General features: G+C 53.1%; 1 protein-coding gene across 1 annotated transcript; it reads right to left on the reverse strand.

The window, feature by feature from the left end:
• Window positions 1-1,535: 1,535 nt before the first annotated feature.
• On the reverse strand, window positions 1,536-15,344 carry LOC119101849 (ectonucleotide pyrophosphatase/phosphodiesterase family member 1; the record flags this gene model as incomplete). The annotated part of the gene is given in 13 exon segments (XM_037225271.1): window positions 1,536-1,719; window positions 2,612-2,741; window positions 3,703-3,871; window positions 4,170-4,361; window positions 4,487-4,598; window positions 6,119-6,251; window positions 6,590-6,723; window positions 7,097-7,308; window positions 7,674-7,783; window positions 8,079-8,203; window positions 11,793-12,011; window positions 12,987-13,133; window positions 13,726-15,344. Coding segments are annotated over 13 exon segments (1,956 nt in total). The 3' UTR covers window positions 1,536-1,542.
• Between the last annotated feature and the right edge of the window lie 871 nt (window positions 15,345-16,215).

The following is a 16,215-nucleotide window of genomic DNA, read 5'->3' on the forward strand; positions in this document are numbered from 1 at the left end:
TATGAGACGGTGGAGCAGTGTCATTCCGAAGATCTAGACCTTTGGACGCAACCTGGCCTAACCACCAAGGATATCACAGTACTTTTAACCGGTAATCTCACTCCGTTGGATGTCAGCCGCGGCCATATGCCTAGAGGCCACAGTGGCGTCGTGTGGTGGTCATGAGTAAAAGCGGCGTTATGCCATATTGTAGTGAATTAGCACGATCGGGCACAGTTTGCGGATTTACCCTATGCCAAATATTACTCCTTGGCTTCACGTGTGTTTTCCACTACGCAATGTTATGCGGTAATACAATTTAGTTTATCATTTAGTGCATCATAACAAAGGATGGACATCAGCTTAGCTGCACAACATAAACATCGAATCACATAAAAATCACAATATATTGGGAAAATACCGTTTACCATCGGACGGGACTAATCACGCGAAGTCGACTCATGCATAAAAAACCGGTGTTCACGCAACTTTTGGTTCGGAAAATTGCAGCTGGAAACAATACAGCTGCACTTTGCATGTACAACACCGGTAATTGCATTATGGAGGTATAAAAATTGCGCTAGAAGTTATGAATGTTGGCTACTTTTTATATGTTTGCGGCGTTACTTTTCTCTAAAATATTCTGCTGTACCTACGCTTGTGCCCATATGTCTCTAAGAGCTGCAAACTTAACTCCAGCACCAGGTGTAAATTGGAAAGGTGGCGACTCTTTCGCACAAGAAAATCACCACTTTCACAGCGCGAGCTTCTTACTTCCCGGGCACCTCTCGAAACAGGCGAATTGCATGACATCTGCACCTCAAGTGTATCGAAATAGAGTTCGTGAAAAAACATCAGGAACTCGCATGTTCGCTCTATAGCATGGAGGCATATCACCTAATGGATGAGCTGCAATCACCACAATGATCGAAGTTCCGGCCAACGGTAATCGTATGGTCAGTTCGTAGGGTGGATTGGAGGTAAATTTGGAGTTTGAGCAAGGCGGTAGCAGGGATGACCATTTGGAACTTTTCCGCTGTTCTTACTTGGTGTGGATGAAGATCATGGAAAAGGTAATTTTTGAACAAAACAAACACACACACACACACACGCACACATTATGTATGTGCGTGCGGGCGTGCGGGCGGGCGGGCGTGCGTGCGTGCGTGCTGCGTGCGTGTGTTTATCGACCCATATTAGTGGATGGACGGTAAACACATCGTGAGATGGGGGGAGATCCCACAGAGATGCAAAGCTCCATCCATCCAGCGAACGTCACTTTCGTTTGCGTTTCTCTCCCTGCGCTGGTGGCCGGGCGGCGGGTACACTCGCTGGCCGTCGCGGCTCAGTGGGACCGCAGTCAGTGGCGCTGCAGCTCGGGCCGGCCCAGGTCAGCGGCCGTCGGGGATCAGTCGGACCAGGTCAGCGGCGGCCGCGGCTCAGTCCCACCAGGTCAGCGGCGGTTGCGCCTCAGTCGCACCAGGTCAGCGGCTGCCGCGGCTCAGTCGCACCAGGCCAGCGGCCGTCGGGGATCAGTCGGACCAGGTCAGCGGCTGCCGCGGCTCAATTTGACCAGGTCAGCGGCGGCCGTAGCTCGGGCAGCTGGGTGATAAAGCGGGCGTGGCTGCCGTGGGCCGAGTCCGGCTGCGACGCCAGCTGACCGGCGAACAGCGTCAGGCCAGAGACGCGCTCCACATCCCGCAGCGTCGCCTCATGGAAGTTCACGTACTTGCCCGCCGCCTGCCGGCAGACCGACGACCAGTGGCGGACACGCCCCACAAGCGAGGCGCACGACAACTTTCGGAGCTGGTGGTGTCCACGACCAAGGTCAATACTACACCCGAAATGCCCTATCGCACAGCCGATAATTTCCTAAAAGGCTATTATGTATAATTATTGTTTATAACTTCTTAAGATATGAGATAATTTCTGAATAAAAGCGAAGTAAACATAGCGTGCCGCCGGCGGTATTCCCACCAGGTTGCAATGATAACCCCGTCCTAGCCGGTTGTGGTAATGCAAGAAATTGTAAAAACAAACTACAATCAGAAAGCTTATAACGAGTAGCTTTTGAAACGTGACGGCGAAAAGGACCACCCGGTCTCAAGAGACGGCGTGCAGCTTTGTTCCTGTTCAGTATTGCTCTGTTCTACAAAACGAAATCGCTTTCATTTTTCTGGCTATGGCTTGCTTCACAAATACGAGCTTACCCTCCGTACGCAAAAATATCAATGTCCCTTCTCATCACCAACCTCGTGATAAATTTCGTTGACTAATGTCAAAAAGTTTCGGCCAACCTCTTCAAGCCCTGCACAGTACTTCTGCAACTCAACAAATTAATCAAACAAACTAACGCAACTAATAGAAAGAAAGCAGCATCACATTTAGAGACAACAAACCAGAAAAAAATCAACTGGACCCTGTATCCTCCGATGTTGGAGCCGTGGCCAACGCCGAGCCTGTCTGTGTAACCTGGCGGGTTCTCGGTTTACCGAGTGCCGACCGGCGGCGGTCAGTCCGGGCTGCCGAGCCTGTCTGTATGACCTGGCGGGTTCTCGGTTCACCAAGCGCCCACCGGCGACGGTCAGTCCGGGCTGGCGTTTGCCACATGACATCACATCCCAGCGCCCACCTCGCACGGCCGGAAGCGCTCCTTGTGCGGCAGGATCCACTGCTTGTGGACAATCTCTTCCGGGCGGCAGCCGCGGCCCCCGCACATCCGCAGCTGGTAGAAGAAGTGGGATGGAATCGGCTGCCCGAATCTGCAGCGTGGTGGGCGTATCAGGTGGGCATCACGTGCGGAGTTGTACAGACGAGGACCTGAGTGACAGTGTGTGGACCGTTCTGAACAAAGCCGACACTGGTATCGTGGCGGCTACGGCGAAACACTTCATACAGCGCCCATAAAGTGTTGAGACTCCAGCATTCATGCATCAAGAGTCCAAGAAGAGCATCAGAGACATCAAAAACATCAAGAATCCCAGAGCAGCATCGAAGGCTCCGATGCATACGGGCGGTTCTTCACGCAAAGTCACGTAAACGCCTCATGAACCAGCCCGCTCGCATTCCATTGCGACTGCACGCGTCGGATTCATTGCTTTAAGCGCTAAGCATGTGGTAAGAGAGTGCACTAAAGGAACACATCACCGCCTTTTTACACACAACACACCACCATAGGCGGAGGAACATCTCAGACCACGGAGGTCCGAATACCAATCTTGAACCGCCCCTTTCAATACGTCGCCGTATTGTCAATAGCCGGGAAGTGGGGTGCTCTGGCCCTCACGCTTACCTTTCCCCGTCCCTACGCCTCTGTACATGGTGGTTTACGATGCGGGCAAATAGCTCGATGTTAGGCGGGAGGCTATCATTTACGGGATACTGCAGATACCTACAGATACAGGATAGGTCATCGGGTAGATCATTACCTACTTCTTATCACAATCAAATTGAACACGATGTTGCTGACCGCAGAACGGCAGTCCCAGTAAGTACTCATTGAATGTTATCACATTCAGCGATTCTCATGGCTCCTGGATAGCTTCGCCCTTTCACCACAGACGTGCAAGGATTTCCAAATAGGAGCCAGGGGAAAAGCTTGCCTAGTTTGATGGATAACACAGCATGGAACCCAAAATCGGTGTACTGTGTAAGCTGCTCAGCCACCCAGCGGCCGCTCCAGCCGCGGTCAGCGGGCTTCGACGCAGTGGGGCGGGCCCTCACCTGTCGAGAGCCTCCGAGCGGTACACGGGCCCGGCCAGCACGGCCACCAGTCCGTACCGCCGCGAGTACGTCTCCAGCCGGCGCAGCAGCTCGGGAAGCACACGCTCTTGGTAGGCTGGGTACATGGGGTACATGCTGGCAGCCAGCCGCCCCAGGTACGAGTCGGTGCCTGAAGCAGACGAGAGACGGCGCTCAAAACAAACTACGTGCGAGACCGATTCCCCACCAGGTTACGGAACCGATAACAGCACGTCGCAGGTTGCAGTTACTCATAATGAGCATAATCTGTGCCGAGTGATGGCCCCCGTTAGAGCGTCAGCCGTGATGGGGCCGGGTTTATATCCGCGTCTCGCCGCTCACCGCCCGTATGGGCCGGGCTTCTGTAGGCGGATCTGTGCCGAGTGATGCCTCCCGTTAGATCGTCAGCCATGATGGGGCCGGGTTTAGATCCGCATTTCGCCGCTCACCGCCCGTGTGGACCAGGCTTCTGTATGCGGAGTCAACTGAGCAGCCTTGCACGGGTCCCGGCCGGCCGCTGCTCTGGAACAGACACTGGCTGTCGGCGGCCGGCAGCGGCGGCATTGTCAGGCTGCCGTTGCTGTCCCGCTCCAGGTAGTACTGCAGCCAGCGGTACGACCGCGACGGCTTCGGCGACGGCTCTGGGGGCGGGGCAGTCGGACTTCAGTGGTGGTGTACAATGTCTTTACCCGAACAATCCCAGAAATGACGACTGTCTGAAACTGTTCTGGATATGAATGTCGCCTGCCGTAAATGAAGCACTCACCAGCTGCGAAGGATCCATCGACAGTTACATCCAGAAGAACGTCCCGCCCAGATACCGGCAGTGGCAACGTGCCGCTCACATTCTTGGTCCCCGCTAGCCATTCCTCCAAGGCCTGCGAAGGGTAAAATGGAAAAAGCGAGGGTATTAGTAGTGACCATAGTGAGGCACAAGCCGCTTCCATGAACGGCTCTACTCTTTGAACAAGGTTATCAACCGCAATTTTGGGTATTTAGTATGCTCGTCTCATTTTTCTGCAATGAGCATTGACAACCCCCAAAAATCAACATATTTTGTCTCTTCGTAAAAGTGTCGCTTGAAAAAAGTTTTGCTGTCAATGTGGAAGAACGCCACGTTTTTGCTGTAGCTCCGGCTCAAGGGCATAGTGCTTGGCCGGACTATGGTTATCAGACCTGGCAATTTGCTCACCTCTTCGCAACGTCGGCCATTGCTCACATGGGTGTAAGCGACGCTTTACATTGAGACGAAGGTGGCTATGCCATAAAGGAGCCATGTACACATTTCAAATTTGGTTACCCCAAGGAGCAATTCTGATCAGGATTATATTAATGCTGCGGAACGCATGCATCTACCCTCCTTATGCGTGTTCGAGCCATTGGTGTTTACGATGCAGGCAACTGCCATGGCCAAGGAAGGGCGGGCACTGTGGGGAACTGAACTCCGTTTCTCTGGTTTCCCAGGCACACAGCTTAACCACCACACCTTTGTCATCCCCTGTCGAGTCAAGAACACCATTCTAATCAGTAGTTAGACTGGCTGCCTGTCGCGACCTTTGCGTGCTGGTAACACACACGTAAGTGTAAAAAGTGTATTTCTGCTAGGCCATATTTATTGGCACTGGTATGAGCCGCCAGGGTGGGTGGCAGCTCACACTCACCGCTCCCCTGCCCCACCCCCCACGGAGGGTATCTCCGTAGGTTGTTGACAGGGTAATAGATTTAGGGTGGTTGGCGCCAACACCGACACCCAACTACCGTTGTGGCGCGTTCCCGGGACATACCACGACAGGCGGTCCCGCGGTCAAGACGGTCAGCAACTAAGATCCATGCTGTGGTGTCCAACAAGAGCATCCATAAGTGATGAGTTGAAAAAATACGTTAATATAAAAAACATTCAATAAATAAATGTGAGCAATTAGAGCTACACAGCCTGTCCTCAGCATCATACCTGTGCCAAATTCAGGTTACTTTAGTACCATTTCGCCACGATTTGGTGCGCCTTCGCGTTTTGCATAACATTTTCGGCAATCTAGTGACCGCTTACTAGTTTTGCCTTTCGTAAATGGGATAGGTAACGTATGTATAAGGCGCCAGTAAGCTCTATACACGCCTCTGGAGAGAAGACAGGAAAAAGGCTATGTCCATTTGGCGTTTGGAGCGCATTTACTCATAGCATACTTACTGCCTACCGTTCTTGACTGTCGTGCAGCGATCAAGCACGTGATCTCATCAGGACAGCATCAGACGGGCTTAGAGCAAAATTGTCTCGGAAAACTGCTGTGCTGGCCCAGAAGTCACATGACCCCTCAGCGCACGGCCATAGTACAGTGCATCGCATGAAGGCTGCTGTACCAGCGAAGGTTAGGGTTCCCTGCCGCACGTGGGCCTTGCTCACTTGACACCTGCAGTTGTCCAGCTCGGTGCAGCATGGGTTGGTCAGGGTCTGCTCCAGCGGCGGCGAGGCCGCGACCGGGGCAGGCCCAATCAGGGTCCGGTCAGAGGGTGGCGACACCAGCAGGTGGTCCAGACTGGAAACACGCCGACCATGCATGTAGTGAAAGGCACCATCATCAAGCCTGAGCACAGCGAGGTTACAGCGTACACTGTCGTTGACATGAACGCAGAGCTCGTCATGTCGTGCTTTCGTGAAGGCCGTGACGGCCGCGCAACAGTACGGTACCCATGGACCACATGACTAGCTCCAGTTCCGATGAGATAGATGACGTGAGGATCAGCCCCCGTCCCGTCCTGCTCCAGACGCCGGACATACCTCCGCACTTAAAAGACACCGGCCAGCATAAAGGATCTAGCACTTCTCCGCACTGCCTGGACTAAGGCTACCATTGCCGTGTCAGCGGCCGCGCACCTGTGTTTGGTTGCGTTGTTCTCAATGTCAGGCAGCCCGAGAAGTGTTTGAAACAGGCTGTACAGCTGAATGTTTTCGAAGGGATCAGCTGTGAAGTTGCGCTTGAAGGACGGTCCGTGGGCGACGAAGAAGCTCTAGAACAATCATAGCACAAAATTAGCATAGAATTACACTTATGCTATGATGCTTATGGCATGATATCATATTGTCTTTGGCTCCAATTGTTCTACGGTACGATTATATGCCTACGTCCCGATACAAATGATGTGCAAACGGCTGACTTAACTACAACCGGGCTGTCTGGTAAGCCAGGCAGCGACACAGGATAAGTCTACAAAACATGACTGAGGTACCATTCGAAGGCCTATCAATGAAAGTGATATTGTCAGCAAAAGCCTGATATATATGACAAAACAACAGGCACCACAAAACCCGTTACGCAGAACAAGATAACCCCGCGCCGGCATGGTTCACGACCATGCCACTTCTGCCACCGATCGAAGGTACCCTCATGTCCACCAAGTCGTTGTCGTAGCCGTGCATCCCACGTATGCAGAAGTCGGAGCTGGGCACCGACATGCCGTAGCCCTGGTCGACGGTGGCAATGATGGGCTCGATGCGGCTGCTCTGCTGGTAGTGCCAGCGCTCCGGAAGCTCGTCACGGTGGAGCACGCGCAGCGCCGGGTGCGCGCAATCCAGCTGCTCTACTAGGTCGTTAACTGCGGGGAACACCACACGAGAATGCTTAAAGTTAACATGACAGCATTGCAACGGCTACAGGGGCGGATCCAGGAGGCAACCTGGCCATTCTCCTCCCCCGCCCCTCTCCTCTAAGATGGGCCAAGCTGGCAAGGAATTAAGCTCAGGCATATTTCGTGACACAGCTATGGTGTACTCACCCCTCGCCCCACAGCATGTGACATTGGTCACAGCTCAAAGGGCGTATGCAGCAACCACAAATTTGCAGCAGTCCATGGGTATGCAGCATGAACTAGCTTTTATTACTTTTTCAACAGCAAACAAACACTGGGCTGGCTCTGAATCAGACCGGCCTAACCAACGACCGACCATCTGGCTGGCCCACCTGTCGACTGGTTATCTGGTCGGACACGCGTGACAGGTCCGTTAACGTAGGTAGAGTTCTTACTAAGTCCCGGCACATAATCATCCAGAATGACTGATTCGCAGTCCTCCCTGGAACAGAACACCTCGTGCCAATTATCGTGAGTTAATCTGGCATCCAGCGGAAAGAAGCCAAATCGTACTGAGATTCACACATACAATAAAAAACAAGTTCGATTATTTATATAAGGACCGTGGCAGAAATACGCAAAAGTGTTAAGCAGCAGACATAACGACCAATACTACCGACGCATAACTGCCCCCCCCCCCCCCCCCAACGGTCCCGTTATGTTACAGCTGACTTCTACCTCTGTCCCGCCCTCGCCTGCGGGGCCGGTCCCGCGTCACCCAGTCGCCCGTCACCGACCTGACCGTCGCCATGCCGTGGTCTGAGGACACCGTCACGTCCACACAGCCCAGTAAGTCGTGCTCCATCAGCTGACTGTACAGACTGGCCAGCTGGGCGTCTACGCGGTCCACCGCCGCCTTCACCTGCGGTGCAGTCAGGCCCCAGCGGGCTGGGGTCAGCATGGATGTGCCTCTCGGGACAGGGGGGGAGGGCTCCAGACGGCGTACCGCTCGGGACAGGGAGACATACACGACTCAAGGCGGGGTAATTAAACGGGGTGTGACGTTTGTCTCTCCATGACGTATGAGACGAAGAGCACGCAAGAGAAAATATGCATATATATATATATATATATATATATATATATATATATATATATATATCATATGTTTCTTTCCCGTACTGAGACCTACAGCACGCGAAGAAAAAAATCAATATGCACAATCAAAATAAAAGCGCGCACTTTAGTAGTCGCTGCAATACCTACATCACTGAATCAAAATGTGAATGCACACATACATGTACCCAAAACATAACAACCAACCACTTATGCCACCTCGTTGACGTGTCGAGCGTTGTCGATGACGTGCATGAGATCAGGAAAAGAAATTGGACACCGCTGAATTCAAGATGGCCGCCATCGCTTTTTCGCCCGTGACGGGTGGTTGCCTCCACAGCCTGCATCAGTCATGGTCGCCACCAGCGCGTGGCAGCGGCGGGGCACGGGATCTGCAGCGCTATGGCCTGGCCCTTTGCCCATTAATTTATACAACTCATCGCCAAAGAGTAACATTATACTGCCTACTCCACTGACAATCACTGCATAAGACAAGAAAGCATTGATAACATACTTTGTTTGCAAGGATGACATGTTCTTACTGTTCATGTCCAAACGACCGTCGTTCGCTTTGTTTACGCAGACCACTGGTGCGGTGAACAGCGTATGTGTAAAAGTGGGCCGAGCGCAAAAAGAGGGGTTTCTGAGCAGAACTTCTGCTTTCAATTTTCCTCCAGCTACATTTCCCAGAAATATAAAATCGTGATGCACTCTGCTGGGATTGAAAGGTTAAATTTTTAAGTACCGCAGGTGAACGTACAACGGACAAGGGGGCAAAACCAGAGAATCTGTGAGTTACTGGCCAAAACAAGAAACTTGCGCGCTAAACTAAACGGACCAGCAGTCTGCGAAACTACCCCCCCCCCCTCTCTCTCCCCCCTCCCCGGTTTAAGCTACCGAGTGTAACACTGGCCGTACGTTGGCGTAATACGCAGCCAAAAATGCTTCGCAGCTGGTCTGCCTGAGATGGCCTAAAACGACCGAACACGACCAGGTGCTGGTGCTGGTGAGCTCGGCTGCCTGTTTGAGACATGAAAGGCAGGAGCAAACTTTGTGTCAAGTATTACACCTAATATGCATTGATTCTTCTAGCCAACCATCGCACAGAAATGAGATAAGCCAGCTCAGCGGAATTTCCGGCCGAGGACAGAAACGTTTCAAGTTGTGAGTAATGAGCACATGATTAACGCTCAAAAAGCAGCCGCTGTCACCGAATAGACGAAACGGGTAAATGGGTGGTAATTGTAAGAATTTGTGTCACATTCTAAAGGTCGGAATGGTATTCGTCCTCTTCCACTGCTCCAGGGAAACACCAGTAAATACCGAGATCAAACGTTAACAATCTTGGTGAGTGGGTCACATGATGACCGCACACATCTAGTAACTCCGGAGTTAGTGATGTGTACATTCCAAAGGCCTTAATGAGGACTGATCGAAACCAGAGCTGCTTGGACGGTGGCCCCGTACGTACGGAATCGGCACGGTGGCTCAAGAGTGTATCAAGACGCGTCGTCATAGCTTTGCACGGGGTCGATGAACTTCCTAGCAAACCATCTTTAACATGCGCCCAGGTGGCCGGTTGGATACCGTTCGCTCGGGTGGGGGTCAAATTGACCCCCTAATATCTCAGAAACTAAGAGGGCTAGCGATACCAAATTCATGGGGTGTTTTGGCCTGTGCTAGAACTCACTTAGGTCAAAGTTTGTGCCTCGTAGGTTATGACCTTCGGGTCAAATAAGGTAAAAAAAGATCAAACCACAAGTTGGTCTCCAAAGCGTCTCGGGAATCTAGATACCTGTTCTAAGCAAAACGTCACATGCCCATTCAAGGTCAGTGACCTTGTTCAGCCTTTCTTAGGTCATGATGACCAAAATCATAGAAGACTGCTTTGGGTTTTTCACTTGAAAAAGCGACAAATATCAAACAAGGCAATATGTTTCTTAAATGAAATGTTGATCTGGGTTATTTAGGTCAGTGACCTATTCCGACCTATAAAAAGCACATGGAAGATTTCTAATGCCGTTCCTGTCATCAGTACATTCGAAATGAGCATCAGAATCAACCCCACCAGCAAGCCCTAGAGTAATAAAACAGGTTGGTCCTGATCTTGGTTCGACCTTATCTGACCCTAGATCAATGGAATTCGGTCATTCAATTGCTGTCTTGCCTACGAAAGTATCTCAGAGATGTATGGCTTCGTCCAACACTCCGTTGTTCCATCAGATTGAAAAATTCACTCGAAATTGACTTCGCTGAATCCATAGCCTGACTTTGATCTGCCGTAGGTCAGCGACCTTACAAGGTACATTCAATCTGTGATGCCACAAGATCCGCTATTCAATTGTCTACATCTGTGCAAAATTTGGCGCGGCTACGCCGCGTCGTTCGTATACCATTCCGGAAAACCCCTCGGGGGGTAATTTGACCCCCGCCCGAGCGCGTGCTAAGTGCAATGGCACGATCTAAGGCACTGGACATAAGGATGCGATCCCAATCGTTTAAGACAGGTGATATGAGCGATGTTTGGTTACACATTTTAGAACGACCATAACTGGTTTGGTCTTGAGCCAAAATAGCCGGGACTCCTCGCAACTTTTTCGGTCCTTAACATCTGACGCAGATTCAGCAGTATGCACATCTACTGCATATATTACGTTTCGTTCACTGGTACAGGATCTCGCCAGAACTAAGGGAATGCAGCCAACTCCAGCCGGAGAGCAGCTCGCATCGTCGCGTCAAACTAAGGGGTAATTCTACGCCGGAGGACCACAGCGAGAACACGGCCGGCAATTGCCGAGTCAAGCAATGAGTCAAATATGTCCGCCACCCTGTCAACGATTGTGTCATCCAGCAGTCTTCACGGCACCAAGGAAAGGCTCTGTCGCAGACCGTCAAAGTCCACTCGTTTGCAATTAAATATGGCCGCCTCGTGACCGCGGGCGTACGTCAGCAGGTTGGCTCGTCAGCTGAGCATAGCCGGCATAGTCTTGAACAGCACTACGTGGAGAACTTTCTCTGCTCCAGAAAGTTCACACACCCACTGTTTCAGATCTAGCACATTTCACGCTTCAACAAACCTGCATACGAAACGACCCCAATGGCTGAAGGCATCCAGTTGACTGCGAGGAGGTAAATAAAATCACTGACGCTGACGACTCTGCAGTTCGCTGGCCGTAGTGCCGCCAAGTTTGCAGTTTTCCATCGTTGGAGCGTCTGGCTCAGATGAGTCCGCCCGCTGACAGATGCAGCCCGACACCGCCAATGGACGCTGCGTCAGACGACTGACATCCGGCCCCACCCGGCCGCTGGGGCAGTACGTGCCACCGGGTCGGCGAGGGTCTGTCAGTCCCTTTGCCATATATCTCGTCCCTCGCACCCCCCCCCCCCTCTCTGACCTGCTCCGAGTTCGGGCCATAGCTATGACCGCTCTTGTCCGGCTCCTCGAAGTAGAGCGACAGGTAGCGAGGTCGCTTCGGCTCCGGCAGCAGCAGCCAGTCGATGATCTGGGTCACGCGCTGCTCGTACGGCACCTTGCTGTCGTACCGCTTGTAATGCGTCGGCAGACGACCGGGCACCTCAGAGCCCGGCCAGAAGAAGACCGCCGACACACCGCCCTGAAACGACGCCAGGAAATCAGCTCATGTTCTGGGACCGGCACAGAGGCACGGAGGCCGCTCGACGGTTGGATTAATTGCATGCTGAACGTTAGCGTCATCTTGGGCGCTGCGGCTTGGTCTCAACTCGATTTTATTCCACTCTTTCCACGCACCTCCGCCGCCTCATTGTATGTCAGCCATCCAACCCCTAACAGGAATGTGTCCACGGCGAATCATGCCGAAGGTCATCCTTGATGCCCTTTTTACCAGGCATAATAGCTGCGTGCGTCGACCGCCGCACGATAGCTGCGTGCGTCGACCGCCACATGATAGCTGCGCGCGACGACCGCCGCATTGCGCTGCCACGTGTGTCCCCAGGTCACGTGACCAGACGAGAGACTAGGTTCCTGGTCACGTGACCGGGCTGCTGGCGCCGTGCCAAGCGTTGAAGCCGAGCCGAACCCAGCCTGAATGCATGCACGGAAGCGTGGCTCGGCGCTGAATGGCGCGTCTGGTCCGGATACTCCCCCTCCCATGTACAGGACGTGACTGTTGGAGCGGCTGCACTCGTTATCGGACCATGAAATGTCAGTCATCATCACCAGGACTCATCGACTTGGACTGCGAGATAAACGTTGAGACCGGCTGGCCCAGCATTTTATAAATGCATGCATCATGCAAGAATATAAATGCATGTGCATCCCTTTCAGCGCGTAGAACGCATGGTACGAATAGATATTACACATTAAACACGATATCTCAATTATTTATTGTACAGCAGTGTGAAATTGCAACGAGCGCAAAAGTAAATCAGATTTTATGTTCACAAAGTTGTGTGCAGCTGAGAGTAAACTGGAGACAACGAGAAGTGATTACGCTTCGTGAAAATGTGTTGAAAAATGTTATAAAAATGGAGCATTTCGTAACAGCGAACAATGGCAGCAGGCTGCTGTGCTCCGCCAAGTCTGCGGAAGTGTGGTGCGATGAACATACCATCTTCCGCACGGTCTCCCACACCGGCTCGGCACGCCACCAGACGGGCCGCAGGCTCTCTTGCTTGCCCAGCTTGAAGCGGCGGCCAGGCAGCGCCGTGTCGTACATCCTGTTGCCGACGATGCCGTTCGACTCCGGATACATGCCCTGCGGAGGTAGCACGGCGCCGCCTTACATGGTGTGGGAGCGTGCGACTGAGGCGGGGCCTCCCGCGAACTGTTCGACTCCTTCAGCGTCGCAAACATGAGGGAGGCTGAAAACCAGCGGTAACAGCGGGCAGCAATCCGTCTGATGTGCAACCGTTGGTCCATTGTGGCCGTAGTCTACTCTTTATTCGCAGCAGTGGGGGTTTTATGTGCAGTCGCGTTCGCACGCGTGCACCTACATCCACATGCACACCTACATTCACGCGCACATCTGAGCACGGCATTACGCAAGTCAGAGCACACCAATGAACGCCATTCACCGATGTATTCAACATCCACACCCCATCTGGCGAGGTACAGCACTGAGTTGGATACGGGAGGAGCGCAGCGTCCACCAAGCCGTTAGGGTGTCCCGGAACGTCCAGTCACTTGATTCAGCTCTGAACGCACGACCAGGAGTCGGGCCCACTGGGCCTCAAAGGACCCTCAGGGGACCCCCAGGGGATCCCCAGGGGACTACAAGCGGTCGGGTCAACTTTGAGCAGGCATGGTAGGAGCCCAGCGCCCGGATCGTCCCTCCCCGATCCTCTCACCGTGGCGATGCTGTAGTGGTTGGGGAACGTCTTGCTGGGAAATGAGGTGCGGACGTAGGGCGCCGTCACACCGCAGTCCAGCATGTCCTGCAGCATGGGCGACACGCCGAAGTGCAGGTAGTCGTACCGGAATCCGTCCAGCGAGACGACGAGCAGTGGGCGTGGCCCGGCCGGGCACCGGTCCGGGGTGGGCGGGCAGGCGCCGGTCCGCCGCCAGCGCAGCAGCGGCCGGCGCACGGCCGGCTCCGGTGCCTTGCTGCGGCCGCACACCACCGCCAGATGGATCACGACTGCCAGCAGCACCAGCACCAGCAGCCCCAGCAGCTGCGGGGAGCGGCAGTCAGCGGAGTATCAGCGACTGGCGAGGCCTCCACAGGGACCTCGACCTCGAGGGACGACAGAGCTTCGGCGGATGAGGAAAGGCAGGTGGAACGGCGTCAGGGAGGAGGAAAGCAGGTAACGGACGTCATAGGACCGGCGCGGACTGATGCCGGCGCGGAGAGTCTGGCGGGACAGGCAACAACTGCGGACACCAGGGATTGAAGGCGAAAGGCAGCTCGCATCTCAGAATTGGAAGGATTTAGGCAAACCAAAGACGGAACCATGCATAACTTTGAATGGGTTTGTGCCCCTTGTTTAATACTTTAACATGTGGCCTATGAGAGCAACGATATTCCATGCAAAGTGTTACTTATAATCAACTCATTCCTCCACATCACGCAACTGCCATTAACAGCGTCGCTCCTGACGCAGGCCAAGCATTATCGACTGCGGGAGAACAGACACCGGGTAACAGGGGCTGACGAGAGCAAGCAATGCCCGAGTACAGTCAGGGATCTGTTTGACGGGATGTCTAGCCAACTGGATGTGAGCAATGGTGTACTGATCACCACAAACCGGCGCTTCACGCTTACAGCATTAACCGCATCTACGCAAGTGGATCGTTAACAGCGTCTTCCAATCTGTTCGGGCACCAAGGATTGTCGGTAAATGCATTTTAGCATGGAGAGTAAGGCGAGTTTGCTTTAATATCCCTGGCGTGGATACCACAATGAACTGGTTGCCCACATACTGCTATCAATGAGCACACGCCTATGCATTCCAGGTCTTCACAGCGTTCTTCAAGAAGGTGACTTTACTGAGCATGAGTAACCTCACTGTCGCAGTCGTCCTCCACATACCAGCTTGTATGGGTTTGCTGGTTCTGCACTAGGTGTGGCGCAGAAGTGGCCGTTTTTGTGTGCCAATATGTAATACAAAAGTTACCTCTCAAAACAGGGATTCTAATTATAGACTTTGGGAGGTGATGGATTTTGTTTACCCTTACTTTGAAGAGGGATTACGCAGGTTTAATTGCAGCTGTATTACCCAGATATGTGGTACATCAAGCACCACTCGCCACTCAAATGTTTAGAAATGCTATGTTTTTTAGAGAAGAGCGCACGGTTGGAATAACAAAAGCGAACCACTCAACACGCCTGAAACTTATTCCTTACCAGAAACGTCAGGTTTCGTAAGAGCCTTCGCCGCCGTCGAGCTTTGCTTCCGTGGAGTAGGTTCCCGCCTGCTGTCTCTGAAGCTGGCTCAGACACGGCCAGAGATTGACGCGACTCCGTCATCTGCGCGGCAGTGACGTGTGGTGAGGCAAGGCACCCGCTGCAGCTTAACAGTAGCGTGTGGTGAGGCAAGACACCCGACTGCAGCTTAGCAGTAGCGTGTGGTGAGGCGGGACATCAGCTGCAGCTTAGCAGTAGCGTGTGGTGAGGCGGGACATCAGCTGCAGCTTAGCAGTAGCGTGTGGTGAGACAAGACACCCGCTGCAGCTTAACAGTAGCGTGTGGTGAGGCGGGACATCAGCTGCAGCTTAGCAGTAGCGTGAGGTGAGGCAAGACACCCGCTGCAGCTTAGCAGTAGCGTGTGGTGAGGCGGGGCATCAGCTGCAGCTCAGCAGTAACGTGTGGTGAGATGGGACACCAGCTGGAGGGGTGGGGTTGGGGGTGGGGGTGAGGGTCCGGGGGGGGGGGGTAGCAAGTAACCTATTCCCTCCTCATGCTTTGATGTGGCAAGAATCCCTTTTGCTGCTCCATGATTTCAGAGAGTCTAGAAGGGACCCTCGATGTTTGGAAGTAACTCGCTCATTGGTGTGTACCAAGTCAGCGCAGAGGGCCGTCCGGTTCTGGAAAGCGTGCATTTAGGCTCAGAAAAGAACGTCTAGAATCCGGAGAAGGCGCATCTTAGATTGAAAAGGGTCCATTTCAAGACAATAAAACGCCTGTCAGTTTCCGGCAAAAGGAGGGGTCCACTTTCTGTTTTGAGCACCATCCCCATCGCAGACTCGGAAGGGAGCATCGCAGACTCGGAGGGGGGAGGCAATCATCGCAGACTCGAGAGGGACCGTCTCGGATCAGGAAAGGCTGATCGCAAAACTCAGAGAGGGCCACCCTCAAGGTTGGAAAGAGCACATCACCGGCCTGAAAAGACCCCATCTAG

This window comes from Pollicipes pollicipes, unplaced genomic scaffold, assembly GCF_011947565.3.
Source record: "Pollicipes pollicipes isolate AB1234 unplaced genomic scaffold, Ppol_2.1 Scaffold_4881;HRSCAF=5763_pilon_pilon_pilon, whole genome shotgun sequence".
NCBI lineage: Eukaryota > Metazoa > Arthropoda > Thecostraca > Pollicipedomorpha > Pollicipedidae > Pollicipes > Pollicipes pollicipes.